The 23,922-nt window shown below is 42.6% G+C and overlaps 1 protein-coding gene across 4 annotated transcripts in view; it reads left to right on the forward strand.

Annotated features, from left to right (window-relative positions):
- Positions 1–23,922, forward strand: part of LOC142572347 (tRNA endonuclease ANKZF1-like) — a 42,586-nt gene that overhangs the window by 18,253 nt on the left and 411 nt on the right. For all 4 annotated transcript variants that reach the window (XM_075681397.1, XM_075681394.1, XM_075681395.1 and 1 more), the window contains exons 7-16: positions 1,716–1,827; positions 4,932–5,085; positions 6,142–6,364; positions 11,403–11,639; positions 12,962–13,156; positions 15,263–15,755; positions 16,842–16,953; positions 17,885–17,971; positions 19,441–19,521; positions 21,108–21,178. In XM_075681397.1, coding sequence (XP_075537512.1) covers positions 1,716–1,827; positions 4,932–5,085; positions 6,142–6,364; positions 11,403–11,639; positions 12,962–13,156; positions 15,263–15,755; positions 16,842–16,953; positions 17,885–17,971; positions 19,441–19,521; positions 21,108–21,178 — 1,765 coding nt within the window. The remainder of the gene's footprint in view (positions 1–1,715; positions 1,828–4,931; positions 5,086–6,141; positions 6,365–11,402; positions 11,640–12,961; positions 13,157–15,262; positions 15,756–16,841; positions 16,954–17,884; positions 17,972–19,440; positions 19,522–21,107; positions 21,179–23,922) is intronic.

Raw genomic sequence — 23,922 nt, forward strand, 5'->3', positions numbered from 1 at the left:
GGGGGAAGTATACATGATGCATCTTTGCTTAATTGTTTTACTGGTTGTGTGCTGCCACATGTTCAACCTGTTCAAGCTAGTCCTCCGGGTCATCACACGGTGCGCCATGAAAAGTTGTGAGCTCTCGTGATGGTTGCAGTGGGATGGCTGCTGGTATCGGAGGCTGGTTCATTGGCAGTGGCGTCGTGGGCTGTCCATCTGGTTTTCTCCAGCAACAGGCAGTACCGTGGTTTCAGTTCGTGGTTTTGGTGGCTTTTTCTCTGCATTCATTGCCACAATTCAGGCTCTGGTAGTGGCTTCCTGGAGCAGACTTAGACATGCCCAGAACTTCCACCAGATATGTCATGTACAGCATGTGCGCATGAAGTCAGCAGACCATGCATAGAAAATAAGGACCATTTATTTGGGGTGAACTTGTGCCCCCACTAAGAGAACAGACGGCTGCTTGGCTGAAAGCGTGCCTAGTTTGGAAAGCAGCTTTTAAAAGATGGCATGGAACATGTTACCGCCCTCTTATCGACAACTGACTCGAGGGTTTGGCAAGACCAGCACGACTGCACCGAGTACTTGCTGAACTTCTTGCCTGATGACATTGTTACACACTGCTACTCGGGGGTGTGATGTTGGCAAAATTTTTTGGAGCTCCTCTTGCACCATAGCCCAGTTGATAAGGTGTGCACATCATTCTTTGCTGTAGCTACCATGACTCATGGTTTATCGCAACACAACAAACCAAAATAAAACAGCACCAAAAATTATGTGGCAAACAGCATGAAGAAACGCACGTGGTACTGCCTCCCAATGAAAAAAGAAGCGTCACCTCGATGCATAGCAATAACAAAGCTGAATGGGAAGCCTTCCATAGCATAGTTTTACAAGGTGCATGAACAAGTCAAAGAGATGGAAGCAAGTTGTAAATTCTTTTGCTGTAGTCATCATTTGCTATGATTACTATTTGCTACTCAGGAGGAGCTTAGCAGAAGCAACAAACTGAATGAATTGATTGATTTGAAGGAAATAACTTTACAAATTTTCTGAGTTAACACCTGCAGTGTATTTGTGGTTACATTGTGTGTACAGTCAAGTGTAACAGTCTAAAGACTATTGACTGTTGACGGCATATGCAAAAAACAAAAAGAAAGCAATTTCTTCTAGCACAGCCGGGCAGCGTGAAATTGTGTAAAAGCATGGTGCTGGTCAAACAGGAGCACGTGGGCAGTACTCTTGATTTCAGCCTTTATGCCTAGGCTTCAAAGAAAAAAGAAATTTAGTGGCAACTCTGGTCCTTAAACTTTTGCACTCGACTGTACATGCAGGTACAGTAATATTTAATATGTCATAGCAGCAAGTACAGTAGCCTTCCTCGAAGGTTGGACTAGCTTCAGAAGCATCTGTTTTAGCTCCCTTTAGCTGGCATTTCTGTTGTGTTATAAACGTTTGATGAAATGAATAGATGTCCAAATTGTATTCTTATTCGGTTTAAACAAGAGGCAACAGCATTTATGTAAAGTGCAAGTTTTCACAAATAAGCTTGCAGTTGTTAGTGTGCCTTGTGCTCATCCTGCTGTCTCATTTTGTCCATTGGCACCATTTGCAAGCCACGACTTCTGACTGTTTTCAAACTTTGTAATGTTTAGAGAAAAGCACTTTGAGCACAGAAATGTGGTAGCGTTGAAACAGTGTGCTTGCACCTTCATGTTATTCTTTACAGGCAGCACCTGACAACTGTGCTCAGCTGATATCAGCGATTGGAGACGTACCACGCAAGATGCAGTGGGCCGTCCTCATGGTAGGCGGCGGACACTTTGCGGCAGCTGTGTTTAACGGGTACTGCACTCCCTTGCTGTGGCACTTTGAGCTAGGGCCTAGTCACAAGAGAGCTCACCAGCTGGCAGGGTGGTTTTTAAAGGGAGGGCATGCCATGAAAATGTGCAGCACGGAAAAATTTCAACCATCCGCTTTGCTAATGCCAGTTTACAGGGTGATGTGTGTGCAGAGGTTTCTTTGCAGCAGAGTTTCGAGAGCCCAATTTCAGTATTCAAATTGAAATGAGACTTTTGTTGTGCTGGTAGATCTCATAACTTAATTTCAGTCGTTTTGTCTATGAGAACTTCTAAAAGTGTTCAGAAGCTTAAGTTGAAAACGTTTGAGTGTTATGGAAACGTGAGATGAGGACACTTAGCATGACATTCACCATGCATAGTTAGTTATGGCCTCATTACTGTAACAGTTCGCAGGTCATGCATACTGAAAATGGCTCCTCTACTGGCTGAAGGTAATCACAACTGAAAGTGTCTGGGCCATACACGACAAGAGAACTATTCTGGTAATGATAGTAGTACATATAGCATGACAGCAAATGTAGAACAGCTTGTGCAGAGATGTTTCTTACTTTTCTGCTGGTTTTAACTAACAGCTTGCTGCTCTCTTGTCATTTTCTGTGCAGTTTGCTTGAAATATATAAGCTAAATCTAATTGCGCAACCCCCGGATATGCCATGGCTTTCTCTTGTGTTGTTAATTCATTGTTGTTACTAACCTATTTCTTAAACAGCTAATAGGGTCTTCCACTGCTTGCAAGGTTTATTTATTGGTTAATTTTTAATTTATTATAAAAAGGCATTGATTGACTAGCAGTAAATAGTGGGCTTCTTCGATTTTCGGAGTTCTGGCAGCCCGCCGGCAGCCAGACGGCAGCCAGCAAGTTCCGGTTCTGATAGGAAGTCACATGGGCTGGGTTGGGATCCCAAGACAACCCGAACCTGCCTGAAGTTTGCAAAATCGAACACCAGGACAGCTGGCCGAGTGTAAACACGCTACCAGCATGACAGCGCCCGGCGAGGCTGGTGCGCGCTTGGCGTAGTCGGCCTATTTATGCGTTGCTAGCTTGAAAATGCATAGTTGCACTCAGGGATACGATCACTTTCGTGCGATTTCGCGTGACTTGGCACAGGACACGCACTGGGCCAACCTCACCTTGCGCAGTGCAATAGATGGCCTCCCACGCGGCAGATGACAAGACGCAAAATCGCGTGTAAGTGATTGTGTACTCGAAGGCGATAGCTCGAGGATCCCTGCTCGCAGCGATCACGTTGCCCACCGTTGACATTGATAAGTTGGCGTTGCGTCATCACAAGACATGAAAAAGCAGGTTATCGGGTACGTCTCATACGCATAAAATTTCGTGCCGACCTGCTTGGGCTTCGATTTTGGAAAGTTTTTGTGGATTATTGTGCTTCTCATTTTGACCCTGAGGAGCTGTGGACGCAGTTGGAGCATGAAAATGCACGCCGCCTGTGACCAGCGAGACGTTTCACACAAAAAGCGTACAACGTTGGTCGCGATCATGAGAGCAATAAGCCAATGTACGCTTGTGCAATCAGTGCATTCTTAGATCAACGGCCTGCAGTCCAACACATATCGGTTTCGAGTTGCCACCTAAGCATACGACGGAGAGACGGAGCGAACACGGGCTAGCTGCAAAGCCTTCGCTAACTGCAGGAAAAGGATATATATATATATATACGCAAGATATGTGAAAAGGATTTCCACTAGAGAAAGACGAACCCAAAATGTACCGCAGTGTGTGAATGAGCATCTACAACTTGCGTGGAACACGATGCAGATAACATGCAAGCATGAAAGCGCGGCACAATGATCATCGCCATGAAGAAGCCTTCAAGGGACCTGCGCACAGACACACACAAAAGCTTCAAACGGTTCAATACTGCTCGTATCACACTGCTTAGCAATGCGGAATGGAGCATTAGCACCTAAAAAGATAACGTTAGAAGTAAGGAAATTCGAAGATGACCGTCGACAGTTGGCTGAGCGAGGTAATTGAACTCCTCAAGTGCCCGCGTTGCAATCCGTGAAGTCCCCGCAAAGATGGCGGCGAGCGCCCATCGCCTCTTTTAGTCATCTGCTAGGCAGAGAACTTCCAGAAAGCAGCCAGACCAAAATTGTCCTGGCAGGTTCTGGCAGCCTGCGGGTAGCCAGAACCATCCATCCCGAGCAAAACAAACGCCCGGCGGAAGTGCGTAGCGCGGTGGGCTGAGCAACCGGAGAAAAACGAAGACGCTCTGACTGGCTCTGGCAGGCCACGGGTAGCCAGAAGTAGAAAATTGAAGAAGCCCAGTATTTTGTGAGCCTTCACATGTAGAGGGTAGTGTTTTGAGTAGTAGATTTTCCAGGCACTGAAATAACTTGGTCAAAATATTTTTGTGGAATTAATTTTGCCTACAACATTTTCTGCTGGGTTAGAAGGGTTACAATTCTGCATCTCCTAATTTAGTTAAGCATCAGGTTCCACCAGGTGCAAGCGAAAGAGAAAAGCAAGCAAAACTCATGGAAACATTTTTTTCTTTACTGTATAAGTCTGTAATCATTCTGTGTATACTAGCGGCTGTCTGGCATGCCTGGCATGACATGTATTCCTGCATTGACTACTGGCTCTGTGCCAATTGGATTGTATTGCCAGCATGCTGAGGAATTAGTTAATTGCTGTAAACAGAATTTGATTTTATGATGTATATTTTTTCAAAAGACAGTAAACATGATTTCCATGGGACTCTGTACTGCATTACTTTGTGCCATTATCTTGTAGCAGGTTCTTGTTGCAGCAGTGTTGCATGCCACGATGGCTCACTAGTGATGGTTGTTGTTGCCAGTTTAGCTAATTCAGGACTGCAATTCAAACTGTGCCATAGCACTATCCAAAGGAAGAAAATACAAGCAAAATTGTGATGTCTGTATTTTTTCATTTGCTGATGATAGCACAAGCCTTAGGTCACATTCGCCTTGTAAAACCCATTGCAGAATGTCGATTTGCCCCATCCATAACCTCAATAATCCTTTGTAAAGCAGGCTGAAGTCACCTGTTGAGACACATTGGATTCCAGTACTAAAAGTATGTACTGCTCTTGTGTTCAGGTCAGAATCCCTGCTCCACAAGACATTCCACACTTACACCGTCCGTGCCAAGCAAGGTGGCTCTCAGTCAGCCAGGGATGGTAAACAGAAAGGCAGCCAACCCAAGTCCGCCGGTGCTAGTCTTCGCAGGCACAACGAGATGGCATTGGTGAAGGTGAGCTTTTGATATCCTTGATTTGTGACCATATCTTGCAATGGTTTGTTTGAAATCACATTCTTTCTGCATTGCTTTTTTTTTTTACTTGCATGACGCTATGCCTTTGTTGTCACTGGGATTGGCCTTCGTGCGGTGCATTATGAGTTAATAGGATTGGCAAAAAAGAATGTTTATAAAATCATCCTCTCAGCAATATTTGTGTAGTGTTCTTTGTAAACAATCTTGCTGATCTGTTACAAAAATAGAGAAGGGCCGCAATTTTGTAGCAATGCCTTTTCCCGATGCTAATGCCTTTCGGCGCTTTTCGCATTTGTGAGTGGCCAAGGGTCGACGCTCTGCATGGGCGGAGCGTCTCTTGACTACTCACAAATGCGAAAAGCGCGAAAGGCATTAACATCGGGAAAAGGCATGGCTGCAAAATCGCAGGCAAGGAAACAAACTGGCTGTTTCGAAGATTCAAATGTAATACTGTAAGCTTATCAGAAAAAGAAACATGAAAATGACAATCATGGTCTGAATAAGGATATCAAATTAAATTTGTACGAAACTAAAGAAAACATGGCTGAAAGAGGCATGAAAGTGGATCCAAACCTCTATGTATACTGCAAGTTTGCTTTTGCTACAGAAGACAAGCTCTGTATAGCGAGTGTCAGAAGATATTCGCAGATTGTTTTTGCGCATAAGTGCATTCAACTGTACTTCTTTCAAAATGACCATTGGATGAAGTGAACATGTTTCCAGTCTGTCTAAAGAAAAGCTTGTGCTATACAATGTAGTGCATTGAAAATGTCCAAACAATGAGTCTTAGAGGAAAATTTTGAAACAAACGTGCTGTCTTCTTCCAATTGCAAATGTTGCCACCTTGGCTTGTTGGCAGAAATGGCATACTCATGCCATCACAGCGCACTTTTCTGCCTAAAAAAGTGGCCTGCCACTACCTTCAACATCAAAATCTGCATCTTGTTCACGTTATGATGCAGTGCAGCCCGGCTGCACGCTTCCCTAAACTTCCAAACTTGAACATTGTGGTTCTGTTGGACTTGGCAACTTCAGGACATCCAAGATTTGCTGCAGTCCTGGTCTGAAGAACTCCAGAAATGCTCAGCTGTGTTCTACAGAGCCCCAGGTGGAAACCGGGCAGTGCTGTTTTCTGGCAAGAACCCACCTTTTCGCAAGTCAGACCCACGGATGCGGCCAATCCCGTTCCCAACCAATCGGGCTACATACAAGGAGGTGCTACGAGTCCATCGGATGTTGTGCACAGTCGAGTGCTTTGGTAAGCAGCAAGACTTGCTAGACTTCCAGTGGGCTTTGCACTGAGTCTTTAGGGGCATAGAATTGGGAACGAAATGTTCCTCTGTACGTAGCATGTGTAATGCAAGCCTGGTTAATAATTGTCTCTTAAAACTGACTGCCACAGGTGCACATTCAGTGCTTATAGTAATGTCTTATTAACATTATAGTGCAACAGACATGCTTGCCCGGTACACTCGGTTTCAGTGTCGACCGAATATATTTGGTTGAGGTGATCCTGCACACATGCACAGACAGCTCTAAGGCTTAGCTTACAAAAACATCTTCATGGCAAAAAAAACTTAGAAAGATTGCAATGAGATAATGCTCAATAAATAGCATTCCTGCATGTGGTAGCAACACATTTCGCTAATGCATTGGTTGTGCCTTTAGCTGATGCCGACCTACTCTTGACAGAGCTCGTTCCCCGAGCTCTTAGAATATTCTGTGCTTACTTATTTGTAAAGGTTGAAGACAGGGACAAATTATGATGGGGCCCAAAATTCTAAATTTTGATTTAACTGGACAATATAGTTCAGTAGGCTGACTTGCTTTTCAAGCATCTTTTCCAAAATTCAGGTACAGCAAGTGCTACAAACCTCTATTTTGTAAACTTACTTGCTGCATCATGTCCAATCTTTCAATACCATTGGCTACTGGCAAAAAGTGATTGAAGTATTTTGAAGGGGTAAATACCACTACATCCTAAGCTAAATTAGTATAAAAAGTAGTGTTCTTTTCATTGAGCGTCTTCCCCAAATTTTTTCCATGAACCTTTCCCATTTCTAGCTGGTGTCCACTGCCAGATCCATTAAGTTTTCTCCTGCCTCCAGTCAGGCAAACTGCGTTCACCTCTTCATCAGTGGAATCGCTACCGTATTTTCACAAATATAACATGGTTGTTCTTTTTTGGGGGGGGGGGGGATTTTTTTTTCCTTTTTTAAATTTTCGGTTTCATAATGCACCTCAAGTTATATTTGTGGCGGCATTATTTACAAGCAAATACGGTATAGTTCCACATGCTGTGCTCAAATTGTTGGCATAGGGAAACTTCCCATAACTTTACATTCTCAGAACTGGCATGAGAACTGAAAATGCCGGTGTGACAACCATGTATGATAACCCTTACACACAAGCACTTCAACGTCCTTATAACTAAGGGACACCTATTGAAATCATGTTCACACAAGGTGACACCCGACAATGGAGTGCTGCCCTTTCCGGTGAGGGTCCCTTGCGGAAAGGGAAACATCTGAACTACTTTGTGGGCCTATAGTCGTAGCCACATTCACAGGCCATCAGTAAGAAGAGTTGTCGAAGCATTTCGTAATTTTTTATTGCATCCAAAAATGTTTCTTACAGTTACGGCTTGCCCAGCTTGACTTGCAGTGAACGTTTATTGCTGCCATACTCTCAAATGCAGGCAAATGGCCTTGTTGCACATGCTGCCAGCATCGAATTGCTGTACTCGCCTCGGGCAGCTTCATTTGAATGTCTTTTATGGCTGTCCAGTTTCGTCGCATGCTTGGTAATCTCCACTTCTGCCTTTGCTAACTCTACTTGAAACGAGCGGAAAGTGAACAACATGATGGCAACCCCCCCGTCTTGCTTCATTGCCAACACTTCTATGTTTCATGATGCACCCACTCGGTATCACAGGGCTAGCACCACACAAAAATAGACTAGGGTAGAGCCTACTTCCACACAGGGACGTGCCACATGCCGCGGCAAAAATCACAGCCACTGGATAAAGGGGCGCCCAATTGTCGGAGATCAACTTATTCCATCAAGGTTTTTTATTCGTGAGACAGATCAGGCATTGTGTAGAGAAAAAAAAAATTATTACCACCAAAAAGTGCCAGGGACGCCATCACTCATAGACGCTGATGCATGCGGCATCGCCTTTCAGGCTAGCACAGCAACCGCAAAGGCAGTAGGGCACTCACACTCGCTTGTATTGCAGCCGTGTCATACGTCACCATACATCCATGTCATATGGCGAAGATTATGAATGCCGTGAATGCCGTTTTTATTTCGTGTCCAATTGTACCATGCAGGCCATTTTTGGCTTAATTTTCTTGAAAGGAACAAAGGTGTGTGCTAGAATCGGGTAAATGCCATAATAAGCTATATTGGGCTACGGTAATTGCTTGAAAATCTCCCTAGGTCTGGCCAAAGCATAGGCGTTTTTGGTGCGAGATTTTACACATGAATTCAACACATCACTGTCCTCTAAGCTCCACAGAGGTAGACCCTGGCTGGGACCTTCAGGCAGAATCAAATTAATAGCAGTCAATTAATGCAAGTATCCTCTTGGCTGGAAATATTATATGCAAGAGGGCAGGCAGATTAGCATCAAATGTTTAATTTGTGGCACAGTTTTCATATGCTTCTCAGGTATTTTCACCAGTGGACATAATGGATGCTCTTTAAATGGAACTTCAAGGAACCAGGCAAATTGGTGCCGTTTATCAGGAGTTTCATTTACTGAGAGCATTGCATGAATACAAAACTAACCAACCATGAAGATGTTGTTCCATTTAAGCAATTTCCATTTATCGAGATTCCGCTCTATATATTAGGCTTCCCTCGGGATAGTTTGAATGTCATACATGACCTTTGAGCAAAGCTCACTGAAATAGTACAATGTTTCATTGACAGTTAAATCCACTTATGACATTATTCAAGTGCCAAGAAAATCCCATTTTATAACCGATAATTGCTATAGCTGGGCTGCATGAAGAAAGCAAATGGGACAAACACTAAAACGTTTTAATTAGACAGAATGAAGTACTGGTGAATACACTTATAGCATTGATGGTTTTAACTATACTCGTGTAACAATGAGCAGCTGCTGCAATGTGAACTTTTGTGTGTGTTCCGTGGTAAAATAAACTGCCTATTACAGTGTTCCCATGCCACATTATTGGCTATAACAATTAAATCTGGCTGCTGGTTGTCTGCACCAAAAATAAAGGAAATTTGAAATCAAGGAAAAAGAAAGAAAGAGCGAGCTGCTTCGTCACACCTACTTTTGTCCAGCGCACCCCACACAGCATGCTTTTGTCATCTCTCTTATCTCCTTTCCACCCCTCCAAAGTCACCGAAAGGGTAGACCATGGGTGTATATGCGAGAAACGTGCAAGCACTAACCAACGCATCACATATTGGTGCCCTAGAAAGGACTTCACGGCGGGGGCACCATGCACCACAGAAAACAAGTACATAGTTTCGAACTTAAAAGAGTGGCAACAACAGGCAACTTATCATGAAGTAGTTCCTGAAACTTGTGTGCGATACTAGCACAAACAGGAGAGGTGTTCTACTCTGGCAGCTGCTGCGTATGGTACGGCCATGCGGCCCCTGTCTTGAAAGTGATCTGCGATGGAGACAGAGTCTACGCATCTAGGCGCACCATGCTGTGTTCTTGTCGCTTAGTTCACGTTGAAGCGAGAGGCACTTCCTCACTCCAGCATTTTGATGAGTCACGTTTGCTTCTGCATGCGTGACACCATGCTTGTTAGTTTAGTTAGTAAGTGAATGTTTAAAAGTTTATATGGCCGATAAAGCTATTATCTTTACTTTTCGTATAGCTGTCTAGCAATTGCTATTGCAATCATTGCTTCACCTTTGTGGTGAAACTGCGAGTTCCTTTATTTATCGCAACTATAGTGTATTGGAAGTAAATCTTTGCTTTTCCAAATGAGAGAAAGTTGTATTTTTGTATGAAAGAATGAGGTGCACGGTATGGTAAAGGACTTTTCTTTCTTTAGGTCACAGCAAACGGGTGCGCATTACAATCAAGGGCGTGTTTGAATTGAGTAAATATAGTGGTACTGCTCCCATGATGTAATGACTGCGTAACCAGCTGCATAAACATGTGAATGCATTGACAAAACCACAACTGCCGCATTTTTTTTTCATTTCATTTATTTACTTTCAGAGTTAATAACGTTACAGAGAGGAGTGGGCAATATGGTGTTATTAGATCCAGTGAGTGGAAATGGCAGTCTTAAGTTGCTGACGATGATGGAGGTAAAATTGGCAGGAAGGTGGTTCCTTTCTGTGCTTATGGTTAATGCAAAAGAATGGAAATACATATTAGTATGACAATTAGGCACACCAACTTTGAACCAATTTCCCTCATTGCATAGGATTTCATTAATATTTCATAAAAGCTTTGCTTAAGCAGTGATTCAAAAATGTATGTTGGGTCTTTTAAAATTTTTTTGAATATTTAGTTTACAAAGAATTCTTTAGGTGTGTTCCAGTTATACTTAGTAGTCTAATAAGCACGTAAAAATATAAGTACACGGAACTATCCAAGCTGAGTGAAGGCCATCCTTGCACGTGAAGTGCAGAAGGTTCTGTATAAGGTTCCATATAAATTTCAAGGACCATAACACTGTCGCCGCACGCCCTGCGCTGCATGTGCAAGTGAAGGCATGTGAGGGGAGCCAACGATCTCGCCTGCACGAAAGAGATGAAAGCGGGGAGGAAGCACGTCGTTGTTCGTTGTGCGCGAGGCACTCAACGTTGCGAGGCACCACAGGTAGGGGAGAGGGGAGTGCCATTCTTCTTCGGTTGCAACTGGGCATGTGACGGCATATATTGAGAGCGATCTCTGTACGGGACAGTGTCTATGTGCGTTGGCGGCTCATTGCTTTGCATTGAAGCGATAGACAGCACGAATGTCGCTTCATTCGCTGCTGCTGCCGCGTTTCCTCACTCCAGCATTTTGACAGCAAGTTTCCGTTGTCATGGAGTCAGATGTGTTCATATTTGCTTGTGCACAAGTGACACTATGCCTGTTAATTTAGTTAGTGTGCCTATGTTTACAAGTTGATAAGGCCAATAAAACTACCAGCCTTACTTTGTACAGCTGCCTACTAATTTGCTATCGCAATCAGTGCTTCACCTCTTGAGCGAAACTGCAACATTTTTAGTATTAAAATCCCCTGCTTCATCATGTGTTGTAAGAAGGTTCCCCACTTTCGTTGTGAAATTGTTTCATTGTACAGGCAGCGAAGAGCAGCTCAAGGGACGAATTCCGGTGTCACCGAAGATAAATGTTGGCATCAAGAAACCTGGAAAAGGTGTTGAGGTGGGATCAGATGCTAAAGCTGCAACGAGTGCTGCTTCTGCAGGAGATGATGTCAGCTCTAAGCTCGAGAACATTTCTCTTTCTGACGCTCCTCATGATTCGTTGCTGCCTGTTGTGCCATGTGACTCACCAAAACTGAAAAGCAAGCTTATTGGTAAGAACCTAGTTGCCCATTTGGCTTTTTCCTTTGCTTTGTTATATCCCTTTTCTCTCGTTTTATTCGTAAGCATAAAAAGAAAATTGTCTTTCACCTAATTCCATGCTTTGAAAAATAGCATTTTGTTCATCTGAATTGGGTGTCCTGTTCCTGACCACCTCACTGTGCATGTTCAGTTGCCATGCTTGACTGACCCCCTTATATTTTATCTTGTCTTTGTGTCTCACACTGCAGTGTCATGGCTTCGATCATTCACGAAGTTAAGTACAAGGGCACTGTGCAAATCTCTGCATTGTGAAGAAATGTTTCATGCTTTGTTACCCTTAGCCTTGCACCATCTCGCAGTTTGTCTTTATTATGTGATGATGCTTGGAGCAAAACACAAAATGTGTCACGTGTAAGGAAATGCTCACATATTTGTTGCATTTACCACTTTTTTGTTTCTGTCTTTGTCTGTGTTCAATTTTCTGTATGATACTAGCATTGCTTCTTTTGCTGTTGCAATAAACATAACCACATTTTGCTTAAGTGCCTCTCCTTAAACCTACATTTTTTTCTAACTACTGTATACTATTATAAATGTTTCCCTATAATCGTGCTATTCTAGTTCTTGCACAAGGCCAGCTTGATCGGGGGGTTATGTGCATGTTCTTATTTATTTCATTCATTCATGATACCGATCCCTGAGCCATACTTGTCATTAAAGTTCTCTCTCTCTCTCTCTCTCTCTCTCTCTCTCTCTCTCTCTCTCTCTCTCTCTCTCGCCGTTTCTTACGATAGTACTTTGCTTTCTTTTTGATGGCTTGCTTATTCTGCTCTTGCCTTGCCTTCTTCTGGCATGCTTTTCTTCTCATTTTTCTTTTTTTCTTGAGGGGTGGAGGTGTATTCACCCAGTCTGTGCCACGCTGTCATCCTGAATTCTGACCAAAAATGCCTAACTATTTTTAAAGGCACTAGTTGCCAATATGTTTTACTTCCTCAAAGAATAAATTTGCTTTTGCTTGTTCTGCGCCATGGATCATGGGGTGCCATCTACCAAAAGCAAGACGGAGCACTGAGATGAAACTAGGCTTGCCCATGATATTGCTCGAAAATTAAAGGTATCGTGGAAGTCTGGACTCTTCCTTGGCAGTTTTTACCAGAAATGTGTGGCCAAGTCCAGTTCCGTGCCTTGGACGAAGTCAAAGGCACAGAAGGGGTGAAAGTGCATTTGCATGTGTAGCATTGATTCATTGTGTGGTCTTGTGAGGTTGCAGACATGTGTTGGCTGTGTAAAAATTGATAAAATAAATTACTTGTTTTTTACTGCCTTTGGTTAGGTACCCTCCAGTTTACAGAAGATAAGACAGACGATGACTCAGGTTCCGACTCTGATGCCACTGTGAATTGGGAAGTTTCCGAAGAAATTGTGGACTTAAGTGATCTGAGAGAATTTGCTGGAACTAGAAAGCCACGCAAGAAGAAGCGCATAAAGAAAAAAGGCATCAAAGATGCAGAACATGCTGAGAAGCCAGGTGAGGAGCTCATGGCTTCAATTTAATTCTTTTATACTGACAGCAATCTAGAAGAGGTTGCAAAAAGTTGTGAATATTTTCCCAGGAGGCCATAGTACTGTATTTATTCGAGTATAAGGTGAGGTTTTTTTTCTAGAACCCTTAGCCTTTAAGTCACCTCCCACCACATTTGCAAGGCTGATAGATTCAGTTATTGTTTCAGTATGACAGCAGTTGCACCATATTTCCGGCAATCGAGATTTTAGACACCAGCGCATATTGTAGCAACTAATAAACCTTGGCATGTGAGGCAGTACCATATTTTTATGCAAATAACCCACACCGAGAATTTGAATAATTTTATAGCAAAGGCGCGCTGTGGGTTATTTGTAAATTACACCTTGACATATAAGTTCACGACAGTGAAAGTTTTGCCTTATGGTGTACCTTTGCGGCAGTATGTGCGGCACTGCCATGAAGTCACGATAAATTAATGGAAACGAAAGTGGATAAAAAACAACTTGCCGCAGGTGGGAAATGATCTCACAACCTTCGCATTTCACGTGCGATGCTTTACCAATTGAGCTACCGCGGCGCCGTTTCCCCATCCACTTTCTTGTGTATTTGTTTCCTAGTAGAACCCCGGGAGTGTTAGCCAGCGCCACCACTCACAGACCTTGGCGGCGGACGTGGAATGTCCTTTCCGCCGCAGGCGTCACAAGAATGTGATCTTTTTGGGTGAAGGCAACTGGTCAATAAACCCACACATGCTACCTGAAGGCATCAATGTTGCCGGATTCGAGACCCTCGTGTAATAAACGCATCGCGAGAAGAAAGGGGGTTAACCAAGGGGCCCGATTTTTATTAGTCATACCATAAGAAGCCAACAAACACTGACACCAAGGACAACATAGGGGAAATTACTTGTGCTTAATAAATGAAATAAAGAAACGATAAATTAATGGAAATGAAAGTGGATGAAAAAACAACTTGCCACAACTGTGGAACGATCCCACAACCTTCGCATTTCGCGAAGGTTGTGGGATCGTTCCACAGTTGTGGCAAGTTGTTTTGGAGCAGGCTAAGGTCACAGAGGAGAAGTAAATATTTGCAGAGCTGCAGAAACAAAAGAAAATAATTACAGAGCTCCACTCATTATCTTTATATATTCTGGCAGAGATGGGTTGATGGGCGCTCTTCTTTTCCCATGCAGAAAAGGTTGAAAGACGAACTTCGTTCTCGTGAGCCTTGGTAATATTGTGCTGGTAATGCCAAGTGTATTGTGCTTATATGATTTATGTTGGTATAAATGTCATTGACATTATAGTAGGCACAAAGGGTCTTTGTATCTTTTCTCTTTTGAAGACAAAAGCCATCAAAAAAGACAAAGAGTGTGAAATAACTAATGTTTTCAGCCTATTTCCAGTGGGGGGGTGCTATATTGTTGCATTGCAGATGTCGCCAGCACTGCAGTTGCTGAGTGCTTGCAATTTTTCACTGTATGTGCAGACCAGTACATGAAGTTTTGGATTAATCGGCCAGGACGACGGCATCACAGAGCACTTGTTATACAGTTTGTAGGCACATGTTTGCCTCCTTGGTGGTCACATGCTTCTGATGGCACATTCGACAGGTTCCTATAGTACTCCGAATTGGTCCGCAGTGAGGCAGCGCCTTCACGGTGACAGCTCAGGGTGACTGCTTTTCATGGCGACTGCTCAGACCAATTAATTTTTGTATCAGTGAAGATTAACTACACTATGTTCTAAAGGAGCTAAAGACTTAAAATAGAATTAAAGTTTTGAGAACTTTTGCTGAACCACAGCATCTTAATTAAAGAAGATAAGAAAAAAAAGAAAAGAGAAACTTTGAAATTTGTGACATCACACTGACGTGCTGACACTGAAGATCTTGCACTTAAAGAAAAATTGAAGCTTGGCTTTAATTTTCTTTTCTAGTAATCAATCTCTTGCTATGAAATGAATGAAAAATAGAGTTTTGATATAGTACTTCATCAGTCTAAACTGACTTAGTGTTTCTTTTTAGTGTTTATTTAAGGCTTCATAAGCTCTCTTGGGATAAATTACTTAAACTTAGCATCCTGTCTTTTTTTTTTTTTATGTCCAGTGCCGCGAGAGTTCAGGGCACTCAAGACAGCTCTGTTTAATGCCTGCAAGGCTGCCAACAAGGAAGCTCTGATTTCCATCCTGCAAGCAATTTCTGGAAGTGGCACGAAGGAGTGTGAAACTGCTGCTCAGGAAGGTGTGGAAGCTGGGATACTAGGGCAGGCATCATCTGCTACTGTAGAAGACTCCTTTGTGCCTTCAGCTGTGGGCCAGTACTGTCTGCTCAGCCCAGTTGGCTCTGACCCAGATGCAACCCCTGTCGTTGAGAAGGCCGTAGAATGGGAAGCTCCAGCCAGACTGGAACGCTGCAATTCGGTCGAGTCTCCATCGCTAACAACGTGTTGCGAGGTTGTGCGTAGCCATGGATTGGAGCACTGCCTACTCAATGGACCCGTCGATTTTTCAGACTCGACACTTCTTCACTACTGCGCCAAGCTTTCAGCTGTAAAGCTCATCCATTGCCTCTTGGAAGCAGGCGCTGATCCTGCTGTAAAGCAAGTCCTTTTCAGTTTTTCAGTTCTTGCTCATTTGTCGCTGTACGGCATAGCACAATTACACACTGCTTGAAGTTCTCAACTTGAATTATGCCCCTGATTTGGGTCTGGTGGAAACTTGAAGGGCAGCCAAAGGGAACTATCAAGTTTAGATTGATTGCAATCACTGTTCTGCTATCACAGATACGTAATACAGTTTCGTTGTGAGCAGAGGTGCATGACTGGCAATGCCAGCTTGAATTACTACAATGCTAGCTCGCAGTGACATTGTAGAGTTTTGACTGCTTCTTCTTGAAATTATACTTAGTTGTTGAGTGATAAAAAGCATTGCATTGCATTTGAAACAAATAAAAAGATTCAACCTGGAAACTGTCACGCAAGTGGTTATGGCAGCTATCATGGTCATAGAAAAGACACAAATACTAGTATATTTGAATATACATATGCAAATACAGTATTGTGACATCTGTATTTTACTGTATATTTGCATATACTAGTATTTTATTGACATCTAAATAACATATTTAGCATTGCAGTTCAGGCTTAGAAATTGAAATAAGAAATATTGCCTCGATCTTTTCCACAAACAAACAATACTCTACTGCTGATAAAAAGTGGCTAGAACAGTAAAATTTTAGTTTTAAACTATAGAAGCAAAAACCAATTTAGTGATTCTCTTATGTGTCACTAAGGCTTGCAAATTTGAGAAAACAGTGTAAGAACATGACAAAGTTTGTTGGTATTTCCAGCTTCTTGATAATACTGATTCCAATGATGGCACATCAAAAAGTTGCATACAAGTTTTGCACACACTTTTCAAACAAGCACTGCATCCTGATGACAAAGTTTCTGTTGTGTTATAAAACTGGTATTTCTTTAAAATCACTTGTTATTTACCTTAAATGTTAGGCCTAGTAAGTTGAGTTTTTAAAGATCGTTCAATAGCTATTCAGCTGGCTCGTCCATTTATGTCTCAGTTCTCACCTCTAGCAAGACATATCAGAATCATGATTACATGCATTGCTGTTGAGTTCTTGTGTGTATTCCTTGTTTTTTTAATGTTTGTTGTTGGTTTGCACCTTACAGAAATGCTAAAGGACTGACCCCCTATGCAGTTTGCTCGGACAAGCAGACTAGAAATGAATTCAGGCGCTTCAAAGGTTTGCACCCAGAGCGATACGACTACGTTGCTGCTCAGGTGGGGTTTCTAAATGTTGGTTGTCTTTGTTCTTTTATAACATTCAGGGAAACCACTGTGCTGGCTCAGTGGATATGGTGTTCTGCTGCCGAGCATGAGGTCATGAGTTCAGTTCCCAACCACATTCTGATGAGGAAAAAATACCCAAACACCTGTGTGTACAGATTTAGGTGCAGGTTGCGAAACCTTAGGTGGTTGAATTTAACCTGGAGCCATCTACTGCGGTGTCTCTCATACCTTGTGGTTAGCTTTGAGATGTTAAACGCTGTAATTTGAGTTTGAGTTAACATTGACAGACTCTTTCTGCATGGGGCGCCTGTGGAGTTCTTTTCTCTTTCTTACTTCTTATTGGCATTGCATCTCACACATACATGGTGGCCATTGTCAAAAGTAAAAATGAGGGCTCCTTATAGTATTGTGCATAAGCTAGTTGACAATCTGTACGATTGTCATCGAGTTTAATGCTTCTTGTGAGCATGGTATGCTGTGTAGTGTGTGTGTAACATCCTACCGATCTATTAATAGCACAGACCAGCTAAAACGCCCATATCCTGCAGTAATTGTTGAGATGAACATTGTGCATTTTTCAGTCTAGTATCTATTATAGTTCTCTAGCCAAGCTGGAAAAAAAAAAAGAAGGGAATGCCCTGCTATGAACCTGGTAGGATAGTATGAAACACTCAAATGTTGGTTGATTGAAATATCGTTAGTACTACAGTTAGAAAGGACACATTGCAAACATGGGGACAATGCCCATTGGCAACAAAGTGCTAAAACAGTACAAGCGACACCCTGAACCTCATGGACTGCCGGTTACTTCATAGTCATTCACTCTACTTCCCATGAGAGAGAAAGCACAATTTTCTTTGTGTTTTAATGCCCAAGGACAGTGCCTCAGTTATTTAAAAGTGATCTTTTATATTTTGCGCAGATACCAGATGCTCTAACTGAGGAAATGGAAAAGGAACGCTCTGAAAAGCAAAAGGAGAAGCGGAAGCTCCACAGAGAGAAGCTGAAGGTTCCGTCTCGCTTTGCCAAGTTGTTGGGGTTGTACATGATGTCAGGGGCTGTGCAACAAAATGTTTATCTTCTTCTTTTTCTTTCTTTCTTGACTAAAATTTCTCTTAGTTTATGGGGGTCCTAGAATCTTATAGGAGTGCTGACCACCGCAGGTTCGAACTTAGATAGCCGCAAAACAACATCAGCCGTCGCCTAGCGCGCTGTTGCGCACATGCTCAGACCGCAAAGGAGTTACCGAGCACTATGCACGCTGGAAAACACAGTATTGCCCTGAGCTGGTGGAAACAGTTTATTGTCTCCTGCTGCACCCTACACTGTACAAACACCTGGTCCCAGGGTTCACAGGAACCAAAGAGCTCTTGTGCCAAGGGCGAAAATACAGACAAGGGCACCTATAGCATGTCGCTGCGAGAGCAAACGCTCCCGCAACATGCTGCTGAGAATAGTCCCCACGGCTTGGTGCTTGCCTTCGCAGTAACCAATGAGCCAACTCGCGAGAGCTCAGGCAATCTCCTTCGACTTGGGCCTGCAATAAGTGCAACTTGGTGCAGTTCGACCACGTACGAGCACTAGGTACTGCTCTTTGACTTGGCGTATCGGAAAGGACCAGCACAAGGTATGCGTTTGCCGTATGGGCAAAGGCACCGTATGCGAGCTCCAAGTTCTAGACAAAAAGGGGCAAGTGGACGAAAGGAAAGTGTATGTATCCAGTGCTGGTCCCAGAGAGAAGACCTGCACTCCCATCAGGAGGAGCCGACAGTGGCTATCCCCGTGACGTGAGTGCCCCCACCGCAAACCATTGTAAGTGGAGTGCCACCGCCGACAACCGTCGTGAGTGGAAATGGGGAGAAGCGTAGGGATGGCAGAACAGGGGAATGTCCACGCAATGGTGCCGGGGCATACCTAAATCCCCACAAGGTTCGTACACAACATGCACCATGAATATATGTGCCGGAAAGGTGCGTAAAGTGGAGCTTTTGAATTGAGCACATGTAGTTTCTTTGGTTAGCATCGTCTTCACAAGCCAACTATTCTGCAAATTAATGTTAGGCATTTGCGAAAGCTGGGTCATTGTAGTGCTGGAGTCTATGACTTATAAAACTTTATAGATTTGGCCTAATTACTGGCATCACTACAAGCTGCCTGTGTCGCATTCCAATATCTCTAGAATGGCCTGGCTTCCTGGCTGATGGTTCCACATATTTATCTGGTGCCATGCTTGTTGATAATCATGTGTGAAAGAATTCACTTTTCACAGCACTATAGCTTTTATCATGGGCACTGCCTTCATCATGGCTCCCTACAACATGCACACACTAGGCAAAGATGCCAAGCGTAAAGCAGTGATAGCTAAGCATGTGTATAAAGGTAGTTCACAAGAAGCATATGCTCAGGTATTGGTGCATGTAATGTGATCATGGGCATTCCACAAAATGTCATAGTTTGTGTTTGTTTGTTTGTTTACAGGAAAGAAAAGCTGCTGAAGTTCAGAGACAACAGGAGGAGCTGGAGAAGAAAAGATTTCTGTCCTTAAGCGACAGAGAAAAGGTACGATAAAGGACTGACATAAGGATACAACTTGAGGCAAGGATTTGTGAGATGTACTCATGAACTGTGACATCTGCAAAATTAGCAAGCACATTAGCAAGTGCACTATGGTCTACCTTGATCGGGCCATGATTTGCTTCGTCACCTCCAGCAACAAGTTATTTTTTCATCCACTTTCATTTCTCTTGTCTTCATTATTTTCTATATTTCAATTTCAACCACAGCTAATTACCCCTATGCTTTCCTTGGCATCATTGCCTGTTTGCTTTATATGACACAAATATGTAGGCACATAGTTCATTAAACATACATATAAAAATGCATTGTTTTAACTGTTTCTAACAAATTTAAAACTTGTTTGTACTGTCAGACTTGGTTGCTATTAGTATGCAGGCTATCAATTTGCATGGCCGTCTGGTATACCACTTGGTCAGGGAAAGCAGCACATAATTGTAGATATTCTACTGTCACTACAAAATGTTTCTCTTGTAGTAATAGCTTGTTTTCATTATTAATTATTTATTTTCGTGTTTGTCTCTGCCAGTGATGATAACAAATGAGATTGATAACTGTCAAGATAGTCTGTGCATTAAATTGCCAAACCACCAACCATATTCCTCCGCTTTGGGTGATGAAGCTTTGGCTCAGAGCGAATAGCTAGGTTTAGCCTTCTAATTTTATGTAATAAATGTTGACACACTAGCAAACAACAAGATATTATTCACATAGATTGTGAACAAGGCTCCTGTCAGGGGAGACAAAACGCCTTTCATTTGTTTTCTTCTGTGGTCAGCATCTTTTTGACTTATAAAAATATTTACATGGTAATGTTGATAGAAGGGTGTCCAAGAAATAACTAGGAGTATTATGACAATTTCTGACACATCCGAATCTGAAGTTCCAAGTAAAAAGCATTAGACTGAATGAGATGTATGGAGACACATTGTACCACTCAGTTATGCGCAACACTCCCATGACATTAGAATTGCCATATGCTGAGTTTGTATTATACAGTGGTATCTGGAGGTTACATGTTTTCTGATGTGCCAAATGCACTGCCTTCAGCTCGAGGGTCTCGGCTGCACAATGAGCCCTTGCTGCATAAATCACATGGCAGCATCAGCCGGTGACATTGGCCAGTCGGTCAGTCAGAATCTTAATAAGACAAGCTGTATTGACTTGACATAGCTGTACGTCTGCAGAAACTCCACCCCTGTAGCTTTCCCTTCATTGCCCCTGACAGTTGTCTGCGAGTATAATCTCCCAGGCATCCTGTATGAAAGAGCTTTCATCAAGTGTAAAGTGTTTTAACTGCCTGCTTTGTGTTGGAAGAAGCAGAGGTGCATTTCTGCACTCAAGTTTCCTCCTAGCATGCATGTGCAAACCCCAACAAGTGATGTGATAGGCTTAAGGGCAGCTTGTAAGTTTTCGAAGTTGAGGGCAAATCTCAGAGAAGCTTTACTGCATCAAATTTATACATATACCAGCAGCTTTTTTTGTGACATGTATCACTGCTACATTTTTTTTGCTTGTTTTGTGGAAGTGTGTACTTATTGTGCATTACCTCTCTCTGTTATGTTTTTCAGAGGGCACTGGCTGCTGAGCGGAGGTTTGCAAAGCAAATTCTGGAAACTAATGGAGCCCCTGTTGTACTCATGTAAGCAAACTTTTTTAGAGTGCCGTATAATTACAGTACAGGAATTCCTGAATTCTCATCTGAGCTTTGATGCTTCACGTACTGCACACGTTCCTTGCAGTCAGGCTTGAAAGTATTTTTATTTTGAACAGAAAAATGCCAAAAAGCATCCACATATAAATAACTTGCAAAGCTGTTTTGTAGTAAATATGTAAGGCAGCAAATACAATAATTACAGTCAGTGCATAACTGTGTATATTGCTTATGGCAGTGGTTCTCAAGACCTTCACTGTCATATAGATGGCCTGATTTGCTCAAAAGTTATTCGAGGAGACTTCCACAGCAATTACGGGTATTTTGCGTTTTAAGCTACTCAGGTTACGATTGGGTGATTTATTTATCATGCATGGTCTGTGACGCGAAAGAGCTGGGTTCGTCTGCACATTTGTGAAAAAAATGTTCATGAATGAGCTGAGCTTGTTGCCGATTCCTTCAATATTTTTGGAATTCTCAATGTTTGTTTGACAACACCTATTATATTTTTGTACTGTTCTCAAGCTTCACTTTTGCAGATTTGTATGAATAAGTGCTTAAAATAATGTCTACCCTGTTCTTGATAAAGAATTCCGCAGTAAAAAATTTGGCCATTTTTGATCAAAGCGACACTAAAGGCAAATATTAAGTCAAGCTAAAGTGATAGACTAGTGCTCGAGATTCTCCAAGGCATCAATATTACCATGAACAGAACCTTAATAATGGAGGAATTGAGGTAAATGCAGGACATGATTAGAGACTCCCCCGCGACATTTAAGTGCTTGCCCGCTGTCGAAAGCACTCCTCAGTTAAATTCTGTCACCAGTACTCTACCACTCATCCCACAAAGCATCCTTGTATTGTATTATAAGACGAACTAAAATGCTACTTGTCCAGTTCTATTTCACTTTTAGAAAAAAGAACTATTTTGCTCGACTCCGCGCTGCCCACACTTTCATGTTTCAGTAGTTATAACTTAATACTGCCCTGGTTTTGCTGGCTTGCGAAACTCGTTATGTCGCGGGAGGCCCGAACAGTCTACGCCACTTGACCAAAAAGCAGCTGCAGCAGCAAATCCGCTGCTCTGTCCTGGCTCGGTACCGCTGTCTGTCGGGTGCTGTTTTACTCGCTGATGTCAGCAAAGGGTGGGGATGGCATATGCAATGTCACCACTCCCCCAGTTCAGTGGCGGGATATTTGAATTTCGAAAAAGGTATTCGGGCCCTTTAGATGCAATTTTCTTGTAAACTAAGTCTTCTCTTGGCATGAAACAAGCATTGTGAGGTTTCTGGAATGGTATTTTAACAGTCCATGTCGACTTAGTATTTGCCTTCAGTGTCCCTTTAAGGTTTAGGGTAATGGCATGACACGGAAGGGGTTAACATGAAAAGTGGCACTAGTTACTACATGCCAGTAGCAAGGATGCTGGTATAATGTTCCGATGAAGGCAGACGAGGTTCAAAATCTGGTATAAAATGAGCTGTATTTGCTCTTTTTGATGTGTTGATCTGAGTTCATGTGGAGAACACGGAGAATAAGTATGTCATCAGCAATACCTTGTGAGCAAATTTTGCTTGCTCTTTCATTAGATGATGCTTGTCAGTATCGTGTCTCTGGAGTGACCTACAAAAAGTCCTTTTAGTTCTCTCAATGTTCCCGTGAGTTCTACAGACCATGATTTGAAAAAGGCTTGCTTTGATTACATTAGTTGATAGTATTGGCACTGCATAAGAAAATTAATTCAGTGAATATTTTCCAGGAGCCCATGTTGACATAAATAATGTAGATGAAATAATGTGTATGTGTGGTGTAAAATGTGTCAGTACACATTGGAAACACAGTGTTCAAAGAATACCACTTCATTGCATACATGTTGATGATGATAAAAGAAATTGTTTTTAATGCTTTAAGTGTTTTATTATCTTGACTAAAATGACATATGTGCACTAGGAAAGCACGCCCAAGTATAATAAGTAATATACAGTAACACATTCCGAAGCTTACTTTCCTGCACATTTTCTTTTTAATTTGGAGTGCCAGGTATTGACTTTTTATACTGAATAAAATGTTAAAGCGAATGTAGGCACTTATAAGTGGGCATCAAAAAAACATACATGTATCCAGGCAGCTGCTTCACTCAGCAGTTTGTAGCATGTTAAATTACACCTTGATGTAATGGCGAACACTGCAGTATGAAGCTGTAAACACAAATTTGAAATATCCAAGTGCCTATGCTAGACCCTTAGTCGAATGACAGTGCCAGAGAATTGCAAATAGATGCTTACACAAACCAGTGTAATGTGCAGATGCCCACACGTACACAATCTTTTTGGGGTTGTTTTGTGGTACTGCAAGACAAAGCAACAGATGCTTTGAGCACTGATATATGCAGAATACATCCTTTTTTCTTTTTTGAGAGAGAGAGGCGTTTAGTGTCAAGGCGGAATGATGTAGCTCGCCCTGGCAACAGGAATGCGACTGGTGCATCGACACGACTACTCTGCCGGCATGACAACCGCCAGGGTCTGGCGCTACCAGCATGCCAAAGCCTCCCTGCCGCGGATCGCGTGGCAGCTCAGTTCAGATCATTCGTCGCGATGTGAAAAGCAGTTTGCAACATTCAAAATTTAGCACATTGTTGGCTAATGGACTTCAGCTGGGACTTTCGAAAAGTTTGTACGAGGCGTGATCTTATTACCGAGATTCTACTGTAGTCATTGTATACATGAAGT

This window comes from Dermacentor variabilis, chromosome 2 (assembly GCF_050947875.1).
Source record: "Dermacentor variabilis isolate Ectoservices chromosome 2, ASM5094787v1, whole genome shotgun sequence".
NCBI classification, from domain to species: domain Eukaryota; kingdom Metazoa; phylum Arthropoda; class Arachnida; order Ixodida; family Ixodidae; genus Dermacentor; species Dermacentor variabilis.